At 50.7% G+C, this 22,025-nt stretch overlaps 1 protein-coding gene across 8 annotated transcripts in view; it reads left to right on the forward strand.

Moving 5' to 3' along the window:
* LOC714514 (complement C3) overlaps nt 1-12,618 on the forward strand; it is a 41,523-nt gene extending 28,905 nt beyond the window's left edge. For 5 of the 8 annotated variants that reach the window (XM_077977279.1, XM_077977277.1, XM_015122828.3 and 2 more), the window contains 13 exons: nt 199-371; nt 553-711; nt 4,340-4,399; nt 6,639-6,729; nt 7,784-7,829; nt 9,178-9,265; nt 9,533-9,619; nt 9,881-9,986; nt 10,490-10,579; nt 11,391-11,477; nt 11,566-11,655; nt 11,776-11,911; nt 12,397-12,618. In XM_077977279.1, the coding sequence (XP_077833405.1) occupies nt 199-371; nt 553-711; nt 4,340-4,399; nt 6,639-6,729; nt 7,784-7,829; nt 9,178-9,265; nt 9,533-9,619; nt 9,881-9,986; nt 10,490-10,579; nt 11,391-11,477; nt 11,566-11,655; nt 11,776-11,911; nt 12,397-12,529 (1,346 nt within the window). In that variant the 3' untranslated portion in view covers nt 12,530-12,618. Of the gene's footprint in view, nt 1-198; nt 372-552; nt 712-4,339; nt 4,400-6,638; nt 6,730-7,783; nt 7,830-9,177; nt 9,266-9,532; nt 9,620-9,880; nt 9,987-10,489; nt 10,596-11,390; nt 11,478-11,565; nt 11,656-11,775; nt 11,912-12,396 lie in introns of all 8 variants that reach the window. The other 3 variants (XR_013408871.1, XM_077977280.1, XM_077977278.1) reach the window with 3 other exon arrangements.
* Nucleotides 12,619-22,025: the final 9,407 nt, after the last annotated feature.

Here is a 22,025-nt window from a genome sequence, read left to right on the forward strand (position 1 = left end):
GCCAGGAGTTCAAAACCAACCTTGACAACATAATGAGAACTCCCCCACCCCCACTCCTCCATCTCTACAAAAATAAAAATAAAGTAGGTGATCAGTAAGATGGCAGATGAGAAAACTGGGCCAGATGACACAAGGAGAGGGCAGGTTACGGTGGGTGGGCCCAGCTCTGAGTGACAAGGTGGGCGTCCCTGTTTCTAGACAAAACCCACTGGCCGGTGGATGAGCAGAACCTCGGCTCCCTGTACACCATTGAGGCCACAGCCTACGCGCTCATGCAGAAGCTGGAGATGCGCCGGTACAATGAGACGCACGCCATCGCCAAGTGGCTACTAGAGAAGCGGGAGCTGGGAGGAGGCTTCGGGTCCACCCAGGTGATGGGGACCCCCGGGAGGTGAGGGCCAGAGTCGCTAGCCGAGATGCTGACGCGACTAGTCCAACGCTGGAGTGTGGGTGGCTGTCCGTGGTGCTGACACGCCGGCCGATGGTTTCTCGAGTGCTGTCTGTGGTGCTGATCCACGTTCCCCCATCTCCCCGCCCCATTCCAACACTCAGACCACGGTGGTGGCCCTTGAAGCTCTGACCCGCTTCCGCGAAGATGTCCCCTTCCAGGGCGTCCAGGATCTCCACGTCCAGGTCAGCGCCCCCAAGAAAGCCCTGAATGTGAATTGGCACATTGATCACAACAATGCCTACCAACAGCGGTCAGCAAAGGTATGTCACTAAGGGGCAGGCCAGAGTACACGCAGAAAAGACATTGGAGATGAGGCGAAGTGTCATGTCCCTGCTGATCTCCCTCCTCAAGACACACCCCAAGATATCATAAGCGATGGAAATGTGGCTATACTGTCAATGTATTGATTCTTCTATTCCATCAACATTTCCTGAGCATCTACTATGCATCAAAGACTCTCCTAGGCATTGAGGTTATTTTATGAAAGATCCATGGTCCCTGCTCTTATGGTATCTAGAAGATTCCATAAGATCTAGAAGAAAATGGGCCAGGTGACGTGACTCACGCCTATAATCCCAGGACTTTGGGAGGCTGAGGTGTGTGGATCACCTGAGGTCAGGCGTTCGAGACCAGCCTGGTCAATGTAGTGAAACCCCATCTCTACTAAAAATACAAAAATTGGCCGGGTGCGGTGGCTCACGCCTGTAATCCCAGCACTTTGGGAGGCCGAGGCGGGCGGATCACAAGGTCAGGAGATCGAGACCACGGTGAAACCCCGTCTCTACTAAAAATACAAAAAATTAGCCGGGCGCGGTTGTGGGCGCCTGTAGTCCCAGCTACTCGGGAGGCTGAGGCAGGAGAATGGCGTGAACCCGGGAGGCAGAGCTTGCAGTGAGCCGAGATCGCGCCACTGCACTCCAGCCTGGGCGACAGAGCGAGACTCCGTCTCAAAAAAAAAAAAAAAATAATAATAATAATAAAAATACAAAAATTACCTGGGCATGGTGGTGCGTGCCTGTAATCTCGGCTACTCAGGAGGCTGAGGCAGGAGAATCACTTGAACCCAGGAAGAGGAGGAAGTTGTAGTTACCTGGGATTGCACCTGGGTGGCAGAGTGAGACTCCATCTCAAAATAAAAATAAAAATAAATATAAAAAAAAAAAATAAATAAATGAAAAGAAATGACACCCTGGGCAACATCACGAGACTCCATCTCTACTAAAAAAGAAAAGAAGGAAAACAACTCATCTAAGGTCATGCATTGTTTAGTGGATGTCCCTGGATAAATAGTTGTCAAGATGAAGAAAGCAGAGGGAGGGGAAGAGTGTTTCTTTTTGTTGTTGTTGTGGTGGTGGTGGTGGTGGTGGTGGTTGTTGTTGAGACAGAGTCTGACTCAGTCACCCAGGCTGGAGTGCAGTGGCATGATCTTGCCTCACTGAAACCTCCATCTCCTGTGTCAGCCTCCCCAGTAGCTGAGATTACAGGCATGCACCATTCAGCTAATTTTTGTAGTTTTAGTAGAAATGGGGTTTCACCATGGTGGCCAGGCTGGTTTCGAAATCCTAGCCTCATGTGACCCACCTGCCTCGGCCTCCCAAATTGCTGGGATTACAGGCATGAGCCACCATGCCCAGCTAAGGAAGAGTGTTTCTGACATAGGGAACAGCACAGAGTGGAGACCCGGAGCCACTCAGGCACAGGAATGGTCAGAAGGGAGAACAGCAAATAAAGCAGGCTATTAGGAGGCTTGAAGGCTGGCAGAGCTCAGCAGAGGGCTGGGAGGCCATGGCAAGAATTAGGACTTGGTCCTATAGGCGATAAGATTTGATCTTATAGGCAATGAGATTTGAGTGACTGGCTGTGATTTTTTTCTTTCTTTTTCTTTTTTTTTTTTCTTTTTTTTTCCTTTTTTTTTTTTTTGTTATTTTTTGTTTTTTAGAGACAGGGTCCTACTCTGTTGCCCAGGCTGGAGTGCAGTGACACAAACATAGTTCATGGCAGACTCTAATTCTTGGGCTCGAGCAATCCTCCTGCTTTAGCCTCCTGAGTAGCTGGGACTAGACATGCACCAGCATGTCCGACTTAATTTTCAATTTTTTTTGTAGAGATGGGGTCTAGCTAAATTGCCCAGGTATGTTTTGAACTCCTGGGCTCAAGCAATCCTCCCCCTTTGGCTTCCCACATTGCTGGGATTACAGGCATGCCATTATGTTTGGTTTGGCTGTGAATTTTTAAAATTTTATTCTGGCTGATGCAAGAAGACTATAATGAGGAAAACAAGAGTAGCTGCAGATGAAGATAGAGATTAGATTGGTGGTTGCCAGAGGATAGGAAGTGCACGAAGAAAGGGAGGGATGAAAAGAAGTTGATTAATGGGTACAAGCATATGGTTCGATAGAAGAAATAAGACTGAGTGTTTGATAGATTCGTAGGGTGACTATGTTTACAATAATCTATTGCATATTTCAAAATAGCTGGAAGAAAAGAATTAGCATAATTTTAGCATAAAGAAAAGACAAATATTTAAGGTGATGGATATCTGAGGTACACTGATCTGATCTTTACATATTATATGAATGCATTACATTATCACAGGTGCCTTGAAACTATGTACATCCATTAGGCATCAATTCTTTTTTTTTTTGAGATGGAGTCTCACTCTGTCGCCCAGGCTGGAGTGCAGTGGCACAGTCTCAGTTCACTGCAGGCTCTGCTTCCTGGGGTCAAGTGATTCTCCTGCCTCAGCCTCCTGAGTAGCTGGGATTACAGGCACCTGCCACCACCCTCAGCTAATTTTTGTATTTTTTAGTAGAGACGGGGTTTCACCATGTTGGCCAGGCTGCTCGAACTCCTGACCTCAGAGGGTCCACCTGCCTTGGCCTCCCAAAGTGCTGGGATTACAGGCATGAGCCACTGCACCCAGCCCATTATGCATCAATTTTAAAAGACAAAGAAAAATAAAGAGAGGTGCAGAGGTGCCAGTGAGAAGGGGCTCATGGGAGCTCCGCACACAGAGAAACTTGGAAATGCTCCAAAGAGAACAGATTCCAGGGATGCACATTAGGACACAGCCTGAGCTGAGGCGTGCAGATAATCTGAGGTCAGGAGTTCAAGACCAGCCTGGCCAACATGGTGAAACCCCATCTCTACTAAAAATATCAAAATTAGCTGGGCGTGACAGCACAAGCCTGTAGTCCCAACTACTCGGAAGGCTGAGGAAGGAGAATCACTTGAACCCAGGAGGCAGAAGTTGCAGTGAGCCGGGATCATGCCACTGCACTCCAGCCTGGGCAACAAAGCGAGTCTCTGTCTCAAAAAAAAAAAAAAAGACACAGCCTTAGGCTGGACTTGGTGGCTCATGCTTGTAATCCTAACACTCTGGGAGTCCAAGGTGGGTGGATCACTTGAGGTCAGGAGTTCAAGAACAGCATGGGCAACATAGTTAGATCCTGTTACTACAAAAAAATACAACAACAACAAAAAAATTAGCTAGGTGTGGTGGCACACACCTGTAGTCCCAGCTACTTTGGAGGCTAAGACAGGAGGATCGCTTGAGACCAGGAGGCAGAGGCGCACCAAGGTGAGCCGAGGTCGCACCACTGCACTCCAGCCTGGGTTACAGACTGAGACCTGGTCTCAAAAACAAACAAACAAAACAGGCTGAATGAGCAGTTCCGGTTGATCTATGATAGTGTAGACACCACAAATGATCTCTGAAGAGGGAAAAGCAAAACCATCTGCGTGGAGAGAGATGGAAAATGAATCACCAGGTCCCAGGTTAGGGAATAACCGAGGCCCTGGTGAGTGTTTAGGCCTCACATCCCCCTACACTTGACCCTCACTTTGCTGCTTCCTCCATCCTTAAATCTTCCCCTTTGTTCTCTTCAGTTCCTTGCCCAGGATGACCTAGAGATCAAAGCCAGTGGCAACGGGAGAGGCACCATCTCGGTAGGTTTTGTATTCAACTGTATTAGTCTGTTCAGGCTGCCACAGCAAAATAGACTGGGTGGCTTATAAACAACAGAAATTGGCCCAGCATGGTGGCTCATGCCTGCAATCCCAGCATTTTGAGAGGCCCAGGCGGGAGAATCGCTTGAGTCCAGGAGTTCAAGATGCACTGGGGCAACAGAGTGAGACTCTGTCTCTACAAAAAATTGAAAAATTAGCTGGGCATGGTGGCACATGTCTATAGTCACAGCTACTCAAGAGGCTGAGGTGGAAGGATTGCTTGAGCCCAGGAGGTAGAAGTTGCAGTGAGTCGTGATCAAGACTTTGCATTCTCCCCTAAATGATAAAGTAAGATTCTATCTCAAAGGAAGGAAGGAAGAGAAAGAGAAGAAAGAAAAGAAAGGAAAGCAAGAAAGCAAGAAAGAAAGGCCAGGTGCAGTGGCTTGACTGGGCACGGTGGCTCAGGCCTGTAATCCCAGCAGTTTGTGAGGCCGAAGGGGGAGGATCACCTAAGGTCAGGAGTTCGAGACTAGCCTGGTCAATGTGGTGAAACCCTGTCTCTATAAAAATTACGAAAGTTAACCAAGCATGGTAGCGGGCACCTGTAGTACCAGCTACTCAGGAGGCTGAGGCAGGAGAATCAGTTGAACACAGGAGGCAGAGTTTGCAGTGAGCCAAGATTGAGCCATTGCACCCCAGTCTGGGTGACTAGAGCAAAACTCTGTCAGAAAGAAAGAAGAAAGCAAAGAAAGAAAGAGAGAGAGAGAGGAGGAGGAGGAGGAGAAGAAGAAGGAGAAGAAGAAGAAGGAGGAGGAGGAGGAGGAGGAAGGAAGGAAGGAAGGAAGGAAGGAAGGAAGGAAGGAAGGAAGAAAGAAAGAAAGACACACAAGTAAGAAAGGGGAAAGAAAGAGAGAGAGGGAGAAATTTATTGCTCACAGTTCTGGAAGATGGGAAGTCCAATATTAAGGCAAGGTACACTCTCTGTTTCAGGCTGGGCATGGTGGCTCACGCCTGTAATCCCATCACTTTGGGAGGCCAAGGCAGGCAGATCACAAGATCAGGAGATCGAGACCATCCTGGCTAACAGGGTGAAACCCCGTCTCTACTAAAAATACAAAAAATTAGCCGGGCGTGGCGGTGTGCACCTATATTTCCAGCTGCTGGGGAGACTGAGGCAGGAGAATGGTGTGAACCTGGGAGGCAGAGCTTGCACTAAGCCGAGATCGCGCCACTGCACTCCAGCCTGGGCAACACAGCAAGACTCTGTGTCAAAAATAAATAAATAAATAATATATTATACTAATATTATTATTTATTTATAACCTAAATAAATAAATATAGGCCAGTCAGTGTGATTCATGCCTGCAATCCCAGCACTTTGGGAGGCTGAGTGCTGGGATGACGTCCATGATTTTTTTTTTTTTTTTTGAGATGGAGTCTCGCTCTGTCACCCAGGCTGGAGTGCAGTGGCGCGATCTCAGCTCACTGCAATCTCTGCCTCCCAGGTTCAAGTGATTCTCTTGCCTCAGCTTCCTGAGTAGCTGGGAATACAGGTGCACAGCAGCATGCCCGGCAAATTTTTTGTATTTTTAGTAGAGACAGGGTTTCACCATATTGGCCAGGCTGGTCTCAAACTCCTGACCTGAAGTAATCTGACCGCCTTGACCTCTCAAAGTGCTGGGATTCCAGGCATGAGCCACCACGCCCGGCCTGACATCCATGACCTCTTCCAGCCCCATGACATATGCCTGGGGCTGTAATCCAGCAGTTTGGGACATATGACAGCTCTTTTGTTCATCAAAAGGTTGTCTGGTGTCGTGTTCCAGACAGTGGAGTCATGGCTAAATCTCTGCCTTTGTTATGTGACCCTGAGCAAGTCATACCTTTCTTCAAGCCTCTGTGAATGGGTTAAAATTAAATAAAATTCAAAATTCAGTTTCTCCATCGAACTAGCCACGTTTCAAGTGTTCGGTAGCCACGTGTGGCTAATGGCTGCCACATTGGACAATGCCAAATGGGACCATTTCCGTTACTGCATAAAGTTCTTTTACACAGAGCTGGTCTAGACTCCAGACACGGCTCTGGCCACTGCACCTAGGAATTGATGGGGTCAGGGAGGGGGGCGATCTTGCAGTAAATTCCCCACATGGCCAGAGACTTGGAAAGTCAAGGATTGGGGTACAGAGAAAAGGCAGTGCATGGGGAAGGGCTCTGACAGCCCCCTTTCCTGGCCTGGCAGATCCTGACCATGTACCACAAGTCCCCAGAGTCCTGGGAGGACAACTGCAACCTGTACCACCTGAATGTGACTCTCCACAGTGTCTTAGAAGGTAAGCCTGGTGTGGCTACAGGAGGAGCAAGCGTAGAGTTTTAGGAGAAGAAGTTGGAAAGGTGATGGGGGAAGATGGTATAGGGACTTGTTAGCCACAGTGAGGACTTTGGCTTTTGTTCTGAGTAAGGTGGGGCATGGAAGGTTCCAAACAGAGGAGGGACGTGACCTAGCACAGGTTTGCACAGGCTCCCTCTGATCTGACCACTCTAGAAGGTGAGGGTGGGAGCCAGGTGACCAGGAAGGACGTGACTGCATTGGTCCTGCAGGAGATGACGGAGGCCAAGCCAGATTAGGGACTCTGGAGACTATCAGATATTAGTGGGCCAGGCACAGTGGCTCATGCTTGCTATTCCAACACTTTGGGAGGCTGAGGCAGGAGGATCGCTTGAGCTCAGGAATTCAAGACCAGCCCGGGTAGCATAGTGAGACCCCATCTCTACAAAAAATTAGCTGGGCATGGTGATGCTTGCCTGTGGTTCCAGCTACTCAGGAAGTTGAGGTGGGAAGATCACTTGAGCCCAGGAGGTGGAGGCTGCAGTGAACCATGATTGCGCCATTGCACTCTAGCCTGGGCAACAGAGTGAGACCCTCTTTCAAAAGAAAAAAAAAAAAACAGAGAAATAGTTGGATTCCACAGTTCCCAGCCTGGGGCACCAAGAAGGAGAGAGGACTATTGGGAGCTCACTGTGGGAGTAAGAGGAACAACCCTCACCAGTCCCATGAATTTTAGGGACTAAACATCGCCAAGGTTCTGGTTTTTGCTTCATTTCTTAATAATAATAACAATAATAATAATAGTTACAAAGCACCGATCAGGCACCATGCTGAGGGCTTTACTTGTATTAACTTATTTAATCCTCACAACAACCCTGTTGGGTTGGGAATATTATGATCCCCCCTTATGGATGAGTAAACTGAAGCACAGAGAAGTTAAGCAACTTGCTCAAAGTCACACAGCAGAGGCAGGATTTGAATCCAAGAAGCTGGCTCCAGAGACTGTGCACTTGGTCACTGTGCTCCCCAGCCTCTAAACTGCTGCCTTCTCTCTGCAGAAAATAAAAAGGGAGACGAGACCTTTCGGCTCAGGATGGAAACAAGGTCAGGGCACCAGGATCTTGAACTGGGCGGGAGGAAGCTCTCACTTTCTGGGACCCAGATTCCTTAGCGGCCTTCCTTGTGTACTGAGTGGACAGTGGGAACCAGCCAAGCTTGCCTCTCCATGTCTGTCCCCCATTCTGTCCCTGCCTCCTGCCATGTCTGCATGTCCTCAGATGACCGACAGGCTCTACCTCAGCTGACATGCTCCGTGACTCAGATGCCCGGAGCTGGCTCCAAGCCCTGAAGCTCTCCCCGTGGTTCTCATTTTCTCCAGACACCCCAGCCCCCACCCCAGTCCTGCCCTGTCCATACCTTCCTTGCCCAAGTTTGCTTCAGATAGAAACATTATTGGGCACCTACTCTGTGCCAGGCCCTGTTCTTGGAGCCAGGGACCCAGCTATGAGCAAGGCAGCCTCTCCCTGCCCTGGCGAAGCCCACAGTCTATCAGGAGAGACAGACAATCACCAAATTATCATACAGAACCAATATGAAATGGCAAATGTGATTTCATGTGGCAAAGGAGAGGTTTACAGAGCCATGGGAGGCAAATCAGAGAATGATCTGGGCCTGGCGTGGTGGCTCGTGCCTGTAATCCCAGCACTTTGGGAAGCCGAGAGGATCACTTGACCCCAGGAGTTTGAGGCCAGCCAGGGCAACACAGCAAGACCTCATCTCTTAAAAATAAATAAATAAATAAATAAATAAATAAATAATAAAAATTAAAAAATTAGCTAGCGGTGGGGGTGCATGTCTATAGTCTCAGCTACTCATGAGCCTGAGACAGGAGGATCACTTGAGCCCAGGAAGCTGAGGCTACAGTGAGCCATGATTGAACCACTGCGCTCCAGCCTGAGTGACCCTGTTTCAAAAAAAAAATGAATGATCTGGTGTGTGGGGTGTAGGTTGGGGAAGGCTTCCCAGAGGGAAGATACATCCCAGAGGGAAGATACATCCCAGAGGGAGTGATACATCAGCTGAGATGGAAAACACGAGAGGTGTTTCAGGATAAAGAGGCAGGAGCGAAGATTCCAGGCTGAGTGAACAGCATGTGCAAAGGCCCAATGGCAGGAGAGGGAACAAGGCTAACCGTGATCAAATGGAGGCCGAGGTGGGAGGAGGTGATGTGGAAGGGTGTCAGGATTGAGGCAAGGCATTTGGTCATTGAAGCAAGGAGGCAAGGTAGTCAGATTTCTGCTTGCTAAAGCTCTGTGTTGTGAGTGGCAAAGTGGACATGCGGAGACCTGGGAGGAGGCTACTGCACTAGTCCAAGCCAGAGACAATAGCAGTGGAGAGGATGGAGAGAGAGACGGGAGGACAGTGGGGGAAGACTGAGGCTGTGAATTTCCAGGTTCCAGAACAATCGAGAGGCCACAATGACCATCATGGAGGTCTCCCTGCTCACTGGCTTCTACCCCAACCAGGATGACCTCAAACAGGTAACGCAGACCCCACCTACAGGCTTCCTGAGCAGCCTTTCCATACTTCCCACATGGATGCAGTGCGGTGTCTACTCAAATCAAGGTTCCTGGGTTAATGCCCCATCGTCACTTCTGGGTGACTCCCTGCATGGCCTCAACCAAATATTTTCCCTGCTTGGGCCTCAGTTTCCTCTACTGTGAGGTTGACTGGACAAAGGCTGGAGCTCTAGGGCTAGGGGCCTTGGAGGCTGTCAGCCACCCTCTAGTCTCCACCCTCTGCCCCAGCTCACGAGTGATGTGGAGAGGTACGCCTTTCAGTACGAAACCAAGACAAGTACTAGCGACAGCACCGTTGTCCTCTACCTGGAAAAGGTGAGAGGGGCTGGGTGCCCTCCGCCAGAGATGTGTGGGCACCCCGGGGGCTGGAGAACCCAAGGTCGGTCCCCTGGGTGGTTTTGCAGAGAGCCAGGCCCTCTGAGATCAGCCCCTCCGGTTGCGATTCCTGTGGTCAAGGTCACATGGTCCGTGGTCATGGCCAACGCCAACAGCCAAGGCCTCGTAGTCAGTGCCATGAGGTCAGTGTCCCACGGTCAGTGGCCCTGGCCGGCTCAGACAGGACTCTGTTCTCTCCAGCTCTCCCATGAGAAAAACACAGTGCTGGGCTTTCGTGTTCACAGGATGCTGCAGGCGGAGTTCCTGCAGGCCGCCCTGGTCACTATCTACGACTACTACGAGCCTTGTAAGGAGGGGCCCCGTGCATGGGGATGAGGCCTGCAAAGGACAGGGCCAGGTGCCAGGCGATGAGAGACTGGGAATTGCCAAAAGGGAGCTGGGTCTGGGTGGACATAAGGGGCGTGGTCTTATTGGAGTGACCTTCGTGGGCGGGGACAGGAAGGAGACGGGCAGAAGTTGAAAGGGGACTGGGCGTGGCCTGCTGGGAATGGGTGGGGAAGGGGCAGGCTCTTTTGAGTGGGCGTGGCCTGTCGACAGAGGTGGCTGGCCAGGGCCCTTCAAAGTGAGGTTTGCAGTGGGCAGGGCCAGGAAGAGGGGAAGGTCTGGGAGGACCTGGAAAGCACAGCCCAGTGACAAGGAGAGGCAGGAAGGAGCCTGGACTTTGGAGGATGGGGAAGACAAGGCCAGGGCCCAGAGCAGGTGAAGACCAGGCCAGGTAGGCACTGAACCCCCAGGAACACTGGCCCAAGACAACGCACCCCCCTCAACCCCTGCACCCTCCATTCACAGCCCGGAGGTGCAGCACTTTCTACAACCTGCCTACAGAGCAATCTTCCCTGCGAAAGATCTGCCACAAAGACGTCTGCAGATGTGCAGAGGGTGAGATGTGCCGAGGGTGAGCCCCATGCCGCCAGGCTGAGGCTGCCGGGTTGTGGGGGGTGGATCCAGGAGCCCTTCAAGCCTCCTCCTGGCTATAGTCTGGCCTGAGTTTAGACAGAAAGAGAAAGAGACAGAGACAAAGAGAGACAGAAAGAAGGCACAGAGAGACAAAGCTTGTCACACACACACTCGCACTGCCAAGGATCAAACGACATGGAGACAGAGAGAAAGACACAAAGAGACAACGACAGGAGAAATAGACAAGAAAGTGACCAAAAAGAGAGACAGACGCTGGGCATGGTGGCTTACACCTGTAATCCCAGCACTTTGGGAGGCCGAGACGGGCGGATCACGAGGTCAGGAGATCGAGACCATCCTGGCTAACACGGTGAAACCCCGTCTCTACTAAAAAATACAAACAACTAGCCGGGCGTGGTGGCGGCGCCTGTAGTCCCAGCTACTCGGGAGGCTGAGGCAGAAGAATGGCGTGAATCCGGGAGGCGAAGCTTGCAGTGAGCTGAGATCCGGCCATTGCACTCCAGCTTGGGCAGCAGAGCGAGACTCCGTCTCAAAAAAAAAAAAAAAATAATAATAATAATAATGAGAGCGAGAGAAGGAAAAGAAAGGAAGGAGGAAGGAAAAAGAAAAAGAAAAAGAAAGAGAGAGAGAGACAGAGAGAGAGCCCCACAGACTAGAAGCGCCAGATCCAGAGACCCAGGCCTGGGGGCTGAAGGGAGGGAGGGTGGGGGGTTAATGGGAGGAAGTCCCCTGTCCCAGTGCAGCCAGAGCAGCCGCCCACCTGATCCTGCAGGACAGTGCCCATCCCTGCAGAAGCCCAGTGGCCAATTGAGGCAGGAGGAGCTCCAGACAACAGCATGTGAGGCAGGCGTAGATTTTGGTGAGTGTGGGGAGCCGCAGGGGACAGGCAGAGCCCACTTGCAGGCCGAATGCCAACACGACACCCTTCTGCCCTCCCCGTTCCCCAGTGTACAAGACAAAGCTGGAATCTGTGGAGGTCTCTGCCTCCAACCCTTACGTCTATTACAACATGCAGCTCGAAGACATCATTAAGAGTGGTATGTCCCAGGTGACAAAGGAAGAATCCCAGTGTGGGGTCACCCTGTGGGCCTACCCTGGGGGTCCCATTGTGTGGGAGGGTCAGACTTATGTGTGCGCACACACTGGGTTTTCTCCAGGCACAGATCCTGCCACACCCCTTGCCATGAAGAAATTCATCTCCCACGCCACCTGCCACGACTCCCTGGGATTGCAAGAACAGGAATCGTACCTTATCATGGGCCAGACGTCAGACCTGTGGAGAATCAAATCTGAGTGCGTGAGGGGCTCCACCTGTCCTGGGAACTCAAGCCTGGGCCCTCTTCCTTACCCTCAACCCAGCCCTCAGTTCCACAATTTTTGCTGGAGGTTCCAAGTGATTCTCCTGCCTCAGCCTCTCAAGTAGTAGCTGGGACTACAGGTGTGCACCACCACGCCTGGCTAGTTTTTGTATTTTTAGTAGAGACGGTGTTTCATCATGTTGGCCAGGCTGGTCTCGAACTCCTGGCCTCAAGTGATCCGCCCACCTTGGCCTCCCAAAATCCTGGGGTTATGGCCATGAGCCACTGCACCCGGCCAGGGAAGCATTTACTAATTCCCAGTGATTTGGACTAAGAGGGTGGAAGACCAGAGAGGGCCTTTGGGTGGGGACACTATAGGCTAAGGCTCTGGCAGGCTGTCAGACAGGGCAGGGCAGGGAGGTTGCCATATCCCCAGGGTCGCCAGGCCCTCCTCACCTTCTTGCTTCTTGTAACCCACAGTTACAGCTACGTTCTGGGCAGGGAGACGTTCCTCATGCTTTGGCCAGCAGATGGAGATGCCAGCAAGAAAGAATTGCGGAAGCAACTGGACGAATTTTCGGAATATATGCGCACCCATGGCTGCGAGTCCTGAGCCTCCTCAGCTTTCAGGGAGGTGACACCAGGCAGCTCTGGGCCACTGGGTTTAACCCCAAATAAAGAGCACAAGATATCACACCCAAACCCTGGACACTTGTCCCTGTTGCACCTTTCACCAGGGGACCTGCACAACCTGCTCTGGCATGACGTGGACCTGTCTCCTCCCTCCTCCCCCGCTACTTGGGTGGCTGAGGTGGGAGGCTCACTCGAGCCCAGGAGTTGGAGGCTGTAGTGAGCTATGCTCACTACATTTGGCTCCGTTCTGACCACACTGGCCTCCTTTGTATCCTTCCAGCATCCACCTCCGCGGGAAGATGATTCCCAGCTCTGGGCTTTTGCACCCACCATCCCTCTCCCAGGTGCACCCCTCCCCCTAAAGTCGGCTTAGCTTGAATCGTTCCCTTTTCTGGGCTCTGTTTAATTGTCACCTCTGGCATGGTGGCTCATGCCTGTAATCCCAGCACTTTGGGAGGCCAAGGTGGGTGGATGTTAAGTGGGTGTTTTCCCTGCCCCACAATGTCAGCTCCTTAAAGTCGGGGTTGTATCTGTCTTATTCGCTGTGGTATTCCCTGTTTTTACAGCAGGAGCTGGAACTCAGTAGGTGCTCAGGAAATGAGTGTTGACTCAGTGAATAGACGGATGGATGAATGAGTCAGTGAATAAATGGATGGCTGAGTTTGATGCCCACATTCTGAGCTTGGCCCTAATGGTTCACTTGCTGTGTAACTTCAAGCAGCTTATAGTGATGGAAGCTTTGTTTTGGTTTTGGTTTTGTTTTGTTTTGTTTTGTTTTTTGAGACAGAGTCTCGCTCTATCGCCCAGGCTGGAGTGCAGTGGTGCGATCTCAGCTCATTGCCACCTCTGCCTCCCAGGTTCAAGCAATTTTCCTGTCTCAGCCTCCTGAGTAGCTGGGACTACAGGTGCCCGCCAGCACGCCCGGCTAATTTTTTGTATTTTTAGTAGAGACGAGGTTTCACCGTGTTAGCCAGGATGGTCTCGATTTCCTGACCTCGTGATCCGCCCGCCTCAGCCTCCCCAAGTGCTGGGATTACAGGCGTGAGCCATCACACCCAGCCAGATTCTAGATTCTTAGATTCTTAGTACGGTTTTTTTTTTTCTTTCTTTCTTTCCCTTTATTTTTTTTTGACAGAGTCTCACTCTGTTGCCCAGGCCAGAGTACTGTGGTGTGATCTAGGCTCACTGCAACCTCTGTCTCCTGGGTCCAAGTGATTCTCGTGCCTCAGCCTCCCTAGTAGCTGGTATTGCAGGCATGCACCATGATGCCTGGATACTTTTTGTATTTTTGGTAGACACGGGGTTTTACCATGTTGGCCAGGCTGGTCTCGAACTCCTGACCTCAGGTGATCTGTCTGTCTTGGCCTCCCAGAGTACTGGGATTACGGGCATGACCCACTCAGCCGAGATTCTTTATCTGTGTCTTTGCTGTCTGTTTCCCCTACTGGGCTGGGAGCCCCAGGAGAGCAGGGAGGCTGCCTGTCTTAGCCACAGTTATAATCACAGACACATTCAGGGCCTGGCACATAATAGGTGCTCATTTTGCTGAATGAATGATTGAAGAAGTAAAAGAGAGGCCGGGCGCGGTGGCTCAAGCCTGTAATCCCAGCACTTTGGGAGGCCGAGGCGGGAGGATCACGAGGTCAGGAGATCGAGACCATCTTGGCGAACACGGTGAAACCCCGTCTCTACTAAAAAATACAAAAAACTAGCCGGGCGAGGTGGCGGGCGCCTGTAGTCCCAGCTACTCAGGAGGCTGAGGCAGGAGAATGGCGTGAACCTGGGAGGCAGAGCTTGCAGTGAGCTGAGATCCAGCCACTGCACTCCAGCCTGGGTGACAGAGCGAGACTCCGTCTCAAAAAAAAAAAAAAAAAAAAAAAAAGCAAAAGAGAAAGGGAGTGAGAGAGAAGAAAGGGAGGGAGGGAAGAAAAGAAAGATAAAAGGATGGAGGGAGAGAGGGATGGAAGGAGGGAAGGAGGAAGGGAGGGAAGGAAGGAGGGAAGGAGGGAGAGAAGAGAAAAAGAGAGAGAAGGATAAAGGGAGGGAGGGGAGGGGAAGGAAGGGAGGTGATGGGGAAGAGGGAAGGAGAAGGAAGAAAGAAGGGAAGGAAAGATGGCAGGCAAACTGGCTTATGGCCTGTTTCTGTACAGTCCTCAAGCTAAGAGTAGGGTTTTTTTGTTTTTTTGTTTTTTTTTGAGACAAAGTCTTGCTCTTATCACCAAGGCTGGAGTGCAATGGGCGATCTCTGTTCACTGCAACCTCTACCTCCCAGGTTCAAGCAATTTTCCTGCCTCAGCCTCCCCAGTAGCTGTGATTACAGGTGCTCAACATCACACCCAGCTAATTTTTCTATTTTTAGTAAAGACAAGGTTTCGCCATGTTGGCCAGGCTGGTCTCGAGCTCCTGACCTCAGGCGATCTACCAGCCTTGGCCTCCCAAAGTGCTGGGATTACAGACGTGAGCCACCACACCTGGCCTTTTAAAATATATATATATATTTTGAGACAGAGTTTCGCTCTTGTTACCCAGGCTGGAGTGCAATGGTGCACTCACCACAACCTCTGCCTCCTGGGTTCAAGCAATTCTCCTGCCTCAGCCTCCTGAGTAGCTGGGATTACAGGCATGTGCCACCACACCCAGGTAATTTTTTTGTTTGTTTTTTTGTTTTTTGTTTTTTTGTTGTTGTTTTTTTGAGACAGAGTCTTGCTCCTCGCCCAGGCTGGAGTGCAGTGGCGCGATCTCGGCTCACTGCAAGCTCCGCCTCCTGGGTTCACGCCATTCTCCCGCCTCAGCCTCCCGAGTAGATGGGACTACAGGCACCCGCCACCACGCCCGGCTAATTTTTTGTATTTTTAGTAGAGACGGGATTTCACCATGTTAGCCAGGATGGTCTCGATCTCCTGACCTCGTGATCCGCCCATGTCGGCCTCCCAAAGTGCTGGGATTACAGGCATGAGCCACCGCGCCCAGCCAATTTTTTTGTATTTTTAGTAGAGACAGGGGTTCTCCATGTTGGTCAGGCTAGTCTCGAACTCCCGACCTCAGGTGATCCACCCTCCTCGGCCTCCCAAAGTGCTGGGATTACAGGCGTGAGTCACCGTGCCTGGCCTTAAAACATTTTTAAAGGATTGATTAACAACAACAACAACAACAATAGGCTGGACACGGTTGCTCCTGCCTGTAAGCCCAACACTTTGAGAGGATGAGGTAGGAGAATCCCTTGAGGCCAGGAGTTCATGATCTGCCTAGAAAAGAGCCAGGCGCGGTGGTGTGCACCTGTAGTCCCAACTACTTGGGAGGCTGAGGAGGGTGGATCACGCCACTGCACTCCAGTCTGGGTAACAGAGTGAGACTTGTCTCTAAAAATAAATAAAAACAAACAACAAAGAAGAATGTGCAACAGAGAACCTATGTGGCCTGAAAACCTAAAGTACTTATTATCTGGTCCTTTACAGAAAAAAAAAAAAAAAAATTGCCTACTCCTGAGTTAGGGCATTTGTTATCTATTCCTACGAAACAAATCACCACAGCTGGGCGCGGTGGCTCATGCCTGTAATCCCAGCACTTTGGGAGGCTGAGGCGGGCAGATCACCTGAGGTTGGGAGTTCGAGACCAGCCTGACCAACATGGCGAAACACCGACTCTACTAAAAATACGAAATAATTAGCCAGGTGTGGTGATGGGCGCCTGTAATCCCAGCTACTCGGGAGGCTGAGACGGGAGAATTCCTTGAACCCGGAAGGCGGAGGTTGCAGTAAGCCTAGATTGCACTACTGTACTCCAGCCTGGACAATAAAGCAAGACTGTCGAAAGGAAGGAAGGAAGGAAGGAAGGAAGGAAGGAAGGAAGGAAGGAAGGAAGGAAGGAAGGAAAGAAGGAAGGAAGGAAGGAAAGAAGGGCCGGTCGTGGTGACTCTCACCTGTAATCCCAGCACTTTGGGAGGCCGAGGCGGGAGGATCACGAGGTCAGGAGATCGAGACCATCCTGTGAATGGTGAAAGCCTGTCTCTACTAAAAATACAAAAAATTAGCCAGGCGTGGTGGGCCTGTAGTCCCAGCTACTCGGGAGGCTGAGGCGGGAGAATGGTGTGAACCCTGGAGGCAGAGCTTGCAGTGAGCCGAGATAGTGCCACTACACTCCAGCCTGGGCAACAAAGTGAGACTCCGTCTCAAAGAAAAAAAAAAAGAAGGAAGGAAGGAAAAATGGGAAGCTCTGCCGCAAGCCTTTATCATGCACTTCTCCCCCAGAACCAGAACCTGCACATCCTGCATCCCCTATTCTTCAACATGGAAAACACTTGAGTAGCCATGGACAAAAATATGTAACGTTTCTTACTGTGTGTACACAGGGACCTTCCTCCTTCTGGATCAAGCACTTCTTTTTTTTTTTTTTTTTTTTTGAGACGGAGTCTCGCTCTGTCACCCAGGCTGGAGTGCAGTGGCCGGATCTCGGCTCACTGCAAGCTCCGCCTCCCGGGTTCACGCCATTCTCCCGCCTCAGCCTCCCGAGTAGCTGGGACTACAGGCGCCCGCCACCTCGCCCGGCTAGTTTTTTGTATTTCTTAGTAGAGACGGGGTTTCACCGTGTTAGCCAGGATGGTCTCGATCTCCTGACCTCGTGATCCACCCGTCTCGGCCTCCCAAAGTGCTGGGATTACAGGCTTGAGCCACCGCGCCCGGCCCAAGCACTTCTTAATGTGTAACTTTTTGGAGGAGGGGTCCAACACGCTCTGCTTTTGCAGTCAGAAAAGGAAAAAAAGGGCAGAATATCATGCTTAGAGGGGAGGGAATGCTATCGGCAAATTTAAAATTCCAAAATGTAGGCCAGGTGTGGTGGCTTATGCCTGTAATCCCAGCACTTCGGGCGTGGTGGCGGGCGCCTGTAGTCCCAGCTACTCGGGAGGCTGAGGCAGGAGAATGGCGTGAACCTGGGAGGTGGAGCTTACACTGAGCCGAGATCACACCACTGCCCTGCACTCCAGCCTGGGCAACAGAGTGAGACTCCATCTCAAAAAAAAAAAAAAAAAAAAAAAATCCAAAATGTAAAGTAGAAAGAGGACATTGTCTGGCCATCCCACATCCCAGAATTACAGGTCTGGTGTCTGCACCAACTGGCTTTTTTTTTTTTTTTTTTTTTTTTTTTTGTTAAATGGAGTGTCACTCTGTCACCCAGGCTGGAGTGCAGTGGCGTGATCTTGACTCACTGCAACCTCCGCCTCCAGGGTTCAAGTGATTCTTCTGCCTCACCCTCCTGAGTAGCTGGGACTAAAGGCCCGCACCACCACACCTGGCTAATTTTTGTATTTTTACTAGAAACAGGGTTTCGCCATATTGGCCAGGCTGGTCTCAAACTCCTGACCTCGTGATCCCCCCGACTCAGCCTCCCAAAGTGCTGGGATTACAGGTGTGAGCCACCACACCTGGTCCCAACTGGCTTTTTTTCAGTACTTTCCCTCGGGGCCTTCTGGCCTTGGTTCTCCTCCAGAATGTAGGATCAATGATAAATGATGGATGTTTCTGCTGTCAGGAGCTGAGATGTGGCAGCGGCCCCTGGAGTAGAGTGAGGGACCGCTTCCCACAGGCCACGCCTTAGGAAAAGCAAGTTAAACCAAAGTGGTGGGTGTGGTGGCTCACACCTGTAGTCCCAGCACTTTGGGATGCTGACGTGGGAGGATCACTTGAGTCCAGGAGGTCAAGGCTGCAGTGAGCTATGATCACACAACTGCACCCCAGCTGGGTAACATGGCAAGTCCCCATTCCCCCAAAAAAGAAGAAAACAGCGGCCGGGCGCGGTGGCTCAAGCCTGTAATCCCAGCACTTTGGGAGGCCGAGGCGGGCGGATCACAAGGTCAGGAGATCGAGACCACAGTGAAACCCCGTCTCTACTAAAAATACAAAAAATTAGCCGGGCGCGGTGGCGGGCGCCTGTAGTCCCAGCTACTCAGGAGGCTGAGGCAGGAGAATGGCGGGAACCCGGGAGGCGGAGCTTGCAGTGAGCCGAGATCGCGCCACTGCACTCCAGCCTGGGCAACAGCGTGAGACTCTGTCTCAAAAAAAAAAAAAAAAAAAAAAAAAAAAGAAGAAAACAGCTATGCATCTTGGCTTATGCCTATAATCCCAGCACTTTGGGAGGCCGAGGCAGGCAGATCCCTTGAGGCCAGGAGTTTGAGACCACCCTGACCAACATGGCAAAACCCTGTCTCTACTAAAGATACAAAATTAACTGGGCATGGAGGCACATGCCTGTAATCCCAGCTACTACTCAGGAGGCTGAGGTATGAGAATCCCTTGAATCCAGGAGGCAGAAATAGCAGTGATGTGAGATTGTGCCACTGTGCTCCAGCCGGGGCAACAGAGCAAGACTCTGTCTCAAAAAACAACAACAACAACAAAAAACACCAGAAAGAAAAGAGGGTGGGCTCAGTGGCTCACGCCGTTAATTCCAGCACTTTGGGAGGCCAAGGTGGGAGAATTGCCTGAGGTCAGGAGTTTGAGACCAGTCTGGCCAACATGGTGAAACCCCGCCTCTATTAAAAATATAACAAATTTGGCCGGGCGCGGTGGCTCAAGCCTGTAATCCCAGCACTTTGGGAGGCCGAGATGGGCGGATCACAAGGTCAGGAGATCAAGACCATCCTGGCTAACATGGTGAAATCCCGTCTCTACTAAAAATACAAAAAACTAGCCGGGCGAGGTGGCGGGCGCCTGTAGTCCCAGCTACTCGGGAGGCTGAGGCAGGAGAATGGCGTAAACCCGGGAAGCGGAGCTTGCAGTGAGCTGAGATCCAGCCACTGCACTCCAGCCTGGGCGACAGAGCGAGACTCCGTCTCAAAAAAAAAAAAAAAAAAAAAAAAAAAAAAAATATATATATATATATATATATATATATATATATATATATATATATATATATATATAAAATTGGCCAGGCGCGGTGGCTCACGCCTGTAATCCCAGCACTTTGGGAGGCTGAGGCGGGCGGATCACAAGGTCAGGAGCTCAAGACCATCCTGGCTAACATGGTGAAACCCTGTCACTACTGAAAAAATACAAAAAATTAGCCGGGCGCGGTGGCTCACGCCTGTAATCCCAGCTACTTGGGAGGCTGGGGCAGGGAATTGTTTGAACCAATAGGGTGGGGGTTGCAGTGAGCCGAGATTGCACCACTGCACTGCAGCCCGGACAACAGAGCAAGACTCTGTCTCAAAAAAAATAAAGAAGGAAAGGAAAGGAAGGGAAAGGGAAAGGGAAAAGGAAAAGAAAAGAAGAAAGGAAGGAAAGAAGGGAGGAGAGAGGGAGAGAGGGAGGGAGGGAGGGAGAGAGGGAGGGAGGGAGGGAGGAAGGAAGGAAGGAAGGAAGGAAGGAAGGAAGGAAGGAAGGAAGGAAGGAAGGAAGGAAGGGAGGAAGGAAGGAAGGAAGGAAGGAAAAAGGTTGGTTAAGGACTGTCTAGTTCCAAAGCATGCCCCCTTCATCTCCACAATTCTCAACCTAAATTCCAGCTTGAAGGAGTTTGCAGTCAGTTGGCCTGAGTTCAAATCCTGACTATACCACTTATAAGCTGGGTATCCACATGATTTGCTTAATCTCTTGGAAGCTCAGTTTCTTCATCTGTAAGGGCCAATCATGCCTAAGCCAGAAGATCCTAAGGCCTAGGGCATCACCTGCGGAGAGCCCAACAGCCAGTGAGCCCCAGATATACTCAGGGAATTCATTTTAGCCATTATAATTTCTCCACTCACCACTCACCAAATTAATTTGAGCATAGCCCCACCAAACAGGTTCCTCAACTTTTGCACACAATGTATTCCTGGAAAAATGTAAGAAACTGATTTCACAAAACTCGAACAATAGATTTCTGTGCTGCAAAGGATGTTCCATTTACTCAGAACTACTCATATTATAAAATTCCAAATTACTTCTCACCCATTAGGCGTCATTGTCAAAGATAGTGTCCAGGGTTTCAAACATGTTATTTTAAAAAATTAATTGGATTGGCCAGGTGCAGTGGCTCACACCTGTAATCCCAGCACTTTAGGAGGCTGAGATGGGTGGATCACGAGGTCAGAAAAAAATACCCAATAAGATAAATGCAATTAATTTTTCTTTTATTTTTTTCTTTTCTTTTTTGACAGAGTTGCTCTGTCGCTCAGGCTGGAGTGCAATTGCATGCTCTCTGCTCACTGCAACCTTGGCCTCCCGGGTTCAAGCGATTCTCCTGGCTCAGCCTCTGGTGTAGCTGGAATTACAGGCATGCACCACCCTGCCCAGCTAATTTTGTATCTTTAGTATAGACAGGGTTTCTCCATATTGGTCAGGCTGGTCTCAAACCCCCGACCTCAGATGATCCGCCCACCTCGGCCTCCCAAAGTGCTGGGATTATAGGTGTGAGGCAATTTTTTTTTTTTTTTCCAGATGGAGTCTCTCTCTGTTGCCCAGGCTGGAGTGTAGTTGTGTGATCTTGGCTCGCTGCAACCTCCACCTCCCGGGTTCAAGTGATTCCCCCACCTCAGCCTCCTGAGTAGCTGGGACTATAGGCACGCACCACCATGCCTGGCTACTTTTTGTATTTTTAGTAGACAGGGTTTTGCCATGTTGGCCATGTTGGTTTCAAACTCTTGGCCTCAAGTGATCTGCCCTCCTGGGCCTCCCAAAGTGCTGGGATTATAGGTGTGAGCCACTGCACCCGGCCTTCCTCCATAATTGAACACACAGTCACCCAGCTTAAGCCTCCAAGGGTCTGGTTCCAGGTCAAGATTTGCTGTTTTTGCTATGTTTTATTTTATTTTTGTTTTTGTTTTTGAGACAGAGTCTTGCTTTGTCACCCAGGCTGGAGTGCAGTGGCATAATCTTGGCTCACTGCAACCTCCACTTGCTGGGTTCAAGTGATTCTCCTGCCTCAGCCTCCCAAATAGCTGGGATTACAGGCACCCACCACCACGCCCAGCTAATTTTTGTATTTTTAGTAGAGGCGAGGTTTCACCAGGTTAGCCAGGCTGGTCTCGAATTCCTGACCTCAGGTGATCCATGCACTTCGGCCTCGCAAAGTGCTGGGGTTACAAGAGTGAGCCACCACACCCAACCGATGAGGTCTCACTATGTTGCCCAGGATGGTCTTGAAATCCTGAGCTCAAGTGATCCTCCTGCCTTGGCCTCCCAAGTGCTGAGATTACAGGCATGAGCTGCTGTGCCCAGCCAATGAGCTTTTAATGTACACAATGTGGCAGAAGTGATGCTATGTGACTTTCAGGCTAGATCATAAAAAGATACAACTTCCACCTAGCTCTCAGCTCCTAGATGGTGTGCTCGGGAGGCCAGCTCCCATGCTGGGAGTACACTCATGCCACTCAAGTATACTGGGAGGAATCGAGGCATCCCGCCAATCATAGCACCCATCTGCATGCCCTGGGAGTGAGCCACCTTGGAAGCAGATTCGCCAGCCCCTGTCAAACCTCCCGATGACCGAAGCCGTGGCCAACT

Source organism: Macaca mulatta, chromosome 19 (assembly GCF_049350105.2).
Source record: "Macaca mulatta isolate MMU2019108-1 chromosome 19, T2T-MMU8v2.0, whole genome shotgun sequence".
Lineage (NCBI taxonomy): Eukaryota > Metazoa > Chordata > Mammalia > Primates > Cercopithecidae > Macaca > Macaca mulatta.